The sequence below is a fragment of the Monosiga brevicollis genome, genomic scaffold, assembly GCF_000002865.3.
Source record: "Monosiga brevicollis MX1 MONBRscaffold_4 genomic scaffold, whole genome shotgun sequence".
NCBI lineage: Eukaryota > Choanoflagellata > Craspedida > Salpingoecidae > Monosiga > Monosiga brevicollis.
In genome coordinates this window covers 753,863-759,862 of record NW_001865041.1, presented here as the reverse complement: position 1 = coordinate 759,862, position 6,000 = coordinate 753,863, and the positions used below count along the sequence as shown (strand labels likewise).

Sequence of the window (6,000 nt, the reverse complement as noted above, 5' to 3'; positions counted from 1 at the left end):
CGATAAGATGGAAGAAACCCCCGGCCCTCCCAAATCCAAGAATACTGTCTGATAGTAAGGGTTGAGATCTTTAATCTTTGTCTGTTTGCTGGCTGGCTATAGGAGTCGACTAGCAAGCTTTTGCAGGAGCTGGAGGAGGAACGCATCGATTTCATTCGCCGACGTTTTTGGGAATACAGCAACTTGCTTTCGGAAGCTTGCGTGTCGGTAGATAAACACTGTGAGGAGGTGCGGCGCTCCTTGGAAGACTGCAGCGTGGATAAGGACATTCAAGAGTTTATTCGTAACAAGCAAACGGGCACGGAACGCCCAAAGCCGATTCCATACTACAACTTTTATGAGTTTGATGGTGGTTCCAACCCCGCTGGGGCTCCAGTGGTAGCCGCTGCCAATGCTGGTCCGGGTGCCTCAGCTTCCTCGAATCCAGTGCCCTTGACCAGCGCCCCGGCAGGCTCCCCACTACCCTCCTCTGCCGCCACACCTGTGACACCAAGGGCAGTGCAGTCAGGTATGTCAGCTCAGCGTGCTTCCCCCCCCCAAACTTATCGGTGGTAAAGTCATTTAGGGCTCATCGACACGCCTGCAGGTGCGGAATACGTCATCGCCACTTTCAAGTACGAGAAGCAAGGCGATCTTGAACTCAGCTTAGAACCGGGAGACCGCATCAGGTACGATCCCTTTTGTGCTCCATCCTGTTTGCCACGTTTTTTGGTATTGAGAACAGATAATATGTCATTGGGCTCGATTGGGGGGTTGTTGTATGGTTTATGACGCAGGGTCATCAAGAAAGAGAACGACACATGGTGGAAGGGCGAGTTAAACGGCCTTGAAGGCATGTTCCCATCGACCTTTGTCAAGCCAATCTAGTAAATCGACTCTGGTCTGTTTTGTGATCCGTTAATTTTTGAGTTTGCTGCGACATTGGGGGTTGCGAGACATGCCGAGTGGTGAGATCGAGGTGCTTTTTTTGGTTGCAACATGTGACATTGTCTCCCGTGACCACCTGTGGCCTCGCCCCTTCTTCGCCTCCTCTTGGCTCGGGGCCTGAAAGTGATGCCTGATGTGTTCCAACCGGGTGCATCTGGGCTCCTTGGCCAACGGGCCTTGTTTGATTTGTGAATGCCCCAGATGGCGTTGCCAATCGAAACATCTTCCTGTCCGACCCAATTCATACTTTGCGCCCCCCGCGCACGGCACACGCACCTCAAAAACTTGGCCGCCTTTTTGTTAGCCTTATCCTTTTGATTGGACTTGGCGGCTTCTTGAGCCTTGATCGCAGCTTGCTCGGCCTCGATCTGGGCTTGACGTTGTCGCTCCTCTTCCTGAGCCCGACGCTGGGCAGCTTCCTTCTCTTGGCGCACCCTGACAGGGTCATAGCCTTGGCTGCTGCTGTTGCTGGCTATCTTGGCTTGAGTCACGATGTTCTGACGCGATCGCTGGCGCCTTTCTTCTTCAGCCTTTTGCTGGGCCGCCTCTTCGGCACGCCGGCGCTCCGACTCGCGAGCCCGTGCCTCCGCTTCTTGGCGCTGTTGCTGGGCCTCTGCATCGCGAGCCTTGCGTTGCATTTCCTCCTCTTGTAGCTTGCGTTGGCGTTTCACCTCAGCCTCAAAGGACTCGGTACCCTTGTACGAGCTTACGTTGCCTCTACACAAGTTGAGCCAATGATGAGAATCAAGGTTGCTTACTTTATGAATCGAGGTGACTGAGGGTGATACGACAACAACAACCGAGACACAGCGAGGTCGTGCGCCTTGCACTCACCGATGAAGCCAGGCTTCACCCTGCTGGGACAGCATGGTGACGCGGTCCATAAGACCTCCGACGATGCCCATGGTGTCGCGGCGCGTATCTTCATATTCTGCTTCACTGCCACGGAAGCCGTGTCCCTTGGCCTGCCACCGCTCGTCGTTGGCCGCGATTGACGTTGCCAAGCTCTGCCAATCCAAGGTGTTCGGAGGTGAGGGAAAAGACACGCCCTGGCAAAAACCTGACAAGCCCATGAGCAAGCTTTGCAAAGTTCCACCTGTAGACGCGTAGATAGACTGGCCACGTGGCGACGAATATCCTCTTCCTTGACGCTGGTGGTGTTGCCACGCAGTCGCCAGGCCTGCATAAGCCCATTTAAGGCCAAGGTAACGCCACCAATCAGTAGGGTTCAGAACGAGAGGTTACACACGGGAGAAGGATTCTGATCGCGCAAACACACGCACCTCCTCGGCGTTGGCCAACGATTGAATACGCGATTCGAGGGGCGACAGCGTGGCATCCAGACTGTACGCATTTTGACCCGACTCCTGATGCACCATTAGTTTTGTTGTGAGATACGGCGAAATAGCACGGCTATGGCTAAGGAATGATCCAAGAAGCGCTTGAAATGGCCTACCCGATTCTGCTCCCATTCAAGTTGCAAAGCATCGTAGTTTTTGGTCCAAGCGGCCTGCTATAGAAGGGGAAAAAAGATGCAGAGTGTCACCGAGAGGAACCCGCTGATGGCGTGCGTCTTCTCCAGGACCCAGACATACCGACTCTGAAAGTGCCTTCAAGCGCACTTCCACGGATGGCACACGGCCGATGACCGACGCCGCTTGAGTTGCCCCTATCATGTCAATTGCATGGCTTGAGTAACCAAGAAACAGTAGCAGGTAACCCAAGCCTTTGCCAGCAAGAGTGCGCTGGAGTCACTGATGTTCAAACGCAACCTACCTCCAGTGTCGGTCGCTGGTTTGGCTGCTTGCACACTGGCCTTGCGCTCCGCAATTGTTGGAGCTTGTGCTGGCGGCGCCTGTCCGGGTCAAAGGCCATGAATATGCAACCCCCCCCCCTTTTTTTTTCGCTCATGGTCACTCCAGCCTTTTCACACGCCGGCTCGAAGAGACAAGCGAACAAACAAAAACCACAAAAAGGCCACAGTGGCCTCAAATTGTTGCTTGGGACGGGCACGTACTGTGTCCTTCTGCACAGGTCCAGCAGCAAAAACATCCGCTGCACTGCCACGCTAAGAGTGTAATTAAAAATGCATGGCAGCAAAGACACAGGCCGAACATTTGCGGTTACGTGAGCACAGGCCAGCAGGAGACGTGGGACGGCTGGGAATCAAATTGACAGCAAAAACTAACCGCCTCCTTTGCCTTGCGCTTGATCGTGGCCACGGCCTCATCCTCCGTGGCAACCAGTTCCTCTGTGTACCGACATCAGAAGGAAGCACGCTCTATGAGCACCACAACACCTTTGGTACATGCAACGTGCTTTTGGCTTACGAGTCAGAGCAGCCAACTCTTCTTCCTGTTGTTCTTCTTCAGATTTGGTAGCAAGGGCTAGATACTTGTCGAGCAGCTTCTCGAGCTGATCCATGGCATCCAAGCACACAAGGAAGAGGTAGACAAACTGGATCTATGTGACGCCAGACAACAACGATCAAAGATCATACGCAAGTCGTGAGCGTGGTGGTGCAGATTTCAACGACGGCCTGGGCTAATCGGGCGAGAACAAACTTGAGACTGGACCATAAAGTTTCGGGCCCGTCGCATGTCGCGCACAATATCCAGCACGTCCGCGTCGCGCTTGGACAGGACACGGTCAATGTACCTGTCATTGGAGAGGTTGTGAGACATGATGTCTGTAGGAGTGCCTCATTGTTGCAATGTTTGAGCAAGGCAGCCGGAACAACGTAACAATGGCTTACCGATCCAAGCCAATGAAGGTACCCGTGCGACCAACACCAGCCGAGCAGTGAATCAAGGGAGTGCAGTTGAGACGTTTGAGTTGGTCCTTGACTGCCAGGCTAGGGAGAGGAGGCACACGTGTCTGCTGTTAAACGCGGGTTTGCTGGGCATGACAGTGCGCGCGAAGGACGCGTGTATATGACAAGAAATTTACCGAAAGCCAAGCAGTTCCTTTGTCGTGGCAGGCACGCCGTGATCGGGCCAGGCTGTGTACGCCATTTGCGACACATCGCGCTATGCACAGAGCGCCAAGGTGAATCAAGCTCAATACACGCTATGATTAAAGCGGGCAGGTACGGTGGACAGCACCAGACACACCGCCTCGCCGCTCTCAAGATACAGTTTGAACTTGCGGTGCACATAAGTGGGAAAACTTTCTTCCCCTTCAAAGCTAACGATGTAAGTACCAATCTTGACTTTTTTGACGGGCTGCATGAGCGTTCAGCCCAGAGAGGAAACGGGGAGGATCGAAAGAGGGAAAAACAAGAGGAGGCTACTTGTGAGCAAACGTGCGATTCACTGGGAAACCACTTGGGGGTGACTTGCCTTGGCCATGTTGTCATCAGGCCAGTAGCGATGACACTTGAGCTTGCCACCCTCAATCTGCATGTGGCATCAGGAAACGTGAGCCAGGCATGACTCGAAAAGAGGCCAACATTGATATGGGCCTCCAAGTTTTGCAAATGGGCACCTCGTTGGTCAGCATGACGATGAGTCGGGCATCGTGCTCGACAACCATTTGCCAGAACCTAAGACAAAATAATCCACCAAAAGGGAACCACGGTCATGGGTGGCACATGTCGCAGAAGCAGAGATTTAGACACGTTGGTAAATACACGTACGACACCAGACTGGCTGGCACGGGGCCTTGGGCCGCAATGTATTTGCGAGGGCCCTCACTGGGAATCCAGTTGGCGTTGACATAATCACAATTGAAGTTCTCCTGTGCACCATGAGCCAAATATTCGCCATCAGTTGTTGCCTTTCCTCGGTTTGGGGCGAGCCGGTGTGGAGGTGAAAGTCAGTGGGTCTGCCACTGCTTGAGCAACGGACTTTGTTTTTCGGAACGAGAACACGCGTTGCATCATAGGCGACAATGTTGGAGTAGCGGTTCAGATGCTGGTTTGCATCGGACCGCGAGGCGGTCGCAGCTGAGCCTGTACATTTTGCACCCGGATAGAAAGGATGTGAGCGCAAACAAAATCACGCGCACCTTCGAAAGGACCGGAGAGAACGACAAGGGGAGGAAAAAACAGAGCGTGTGCTTCGGTGCTCTAGAACCGACTTCTGTTTCTCGTCGCGCGGGACCAACGAGCAAATTGATGAGCAGCTTACGAACCAAGGCCATCCCTTATGGATGTAAAGGTCTCGATAAAACCAGCATTGTTGTTGGCCGAGTGGGCCTTGATTTGGGCGCGCAGCTTTTGCGAGTGGCGCGCTAGAATCAAGCGCAAAGTGCCGAGCAAGGTTGTTGGTTAAGACTGTATCGTGTTACTGACAGCAGAGTAGGCATGGTACGGGTGGCAAGGTTCTACCTGCAAGGTCGCGTAGCTCCTTGAGGTCCTCAGTCGTGGCGCTCTTGAGTTGGGGAGGTAACAGAGTGCTGGGGTCGAAATCTTGGCCGAGCGAGGTGTTGGGATCGTACGCTGCACCCAGGACGGCCTTCAGAAACTCGTCAGATGATTCGGCGTTGGCCGCCGTGCTCAGATCGGCGCCCATTCTGGCAGTGATGGACACGGGTTCCTCTGCCCTTGTGAATTGACGGCGCGCGACAGCACCAGCAACAGTAAGCCAAAGTGTTGGGAACGAGACACTTGAAGCAAGAGAATCAAAGGTTCAGAACAGAGGATGGGAATGGCAGAAGCACAGAAATGCGGGCCGGGCTGCAGTATTGGGGATGGGGAGGGGCTCAGGCGCGCACCCACCTCCTTTGGTCCTGTTGCTGCTGCTGCTGCTGTTGTTGTTGTGTGTTGATGTTGTTGTGGTGGTGATGGGCACGAAAAGCTCCACCCCCTTTTCAGCTATGACTCTTAAGGAAGAAAGAAAGAAGAAGAAGATGGGTGGTTTGCTTGGAAGCCAAAGACCGGATTGGAAGGTACAAGTGCGTGAGAGAGAGAGAGAGCTTGAGAGAGAGCTTGAGAGAGCTTGAAAGCTTGATGAGAGCTTGAGAGCTTGAGAGAGCTTGAGAGAGAGAGAGCTTGAGAGAGAGCTTGAGAGAGAGAGAGAAAGAGAGAGAGAGAGCTTGAGAGAGAGAGAGAGAGAGAGAGAGAGAGAGCTT

General features: G+C 53.6%; 2 protein-coding genes across 2 annotated transcripts in view; one reads left to right on the top strand and one right to left on the bottom strand.

Moving 5' to 3' along the window:
• The window catches only part of MONBRDRAFT_23448 (uncharacterized protein), a gene marked incomplete at both ends in the record, with an annotated part of 1,983 nt that extends 1,768 nt beyond the window's left edge, over positions 1 to 215 (top strand). The window contains one exon of the mRNA XM_001743853.1: positions 180 to 215. Coding sequence (XP_001743905.1) covers positions 180 to 215 — 36 coding nt within the window. The remainder of the gene's footprint in view (positions 1 to 179) is intronic.
• A 3,709-nt stretch (positions 216 to 3,924) lies between these two features.
• Positions 3,925 to 5,556, bottom strand: MONBRDRAFT_36156 (uncharacterized protein; the record flags this gene model as incomplete). Its single annotated transcript, XM_001743607.1, has 8 exons — positions 5,258 to 5,556; positions 5,062 to 5,160; positions 4,776 to 4,879; positions 4,565 to 4,665; positions 4,414 to 4,471; positions 4,269 to 4,325; positions 4,041 to 4,151; positions 3,925 to 3,956 (listed from the first exon to the last, which is right to left on the bottom strand). Coding segments are annotated over exons 1-8 (744 nt in total), but the record flags the coding sequence as incomplete, so codon positions are not given.
• Positions 5,557 to 6,000: the final 444 nt, after the last annotated feature.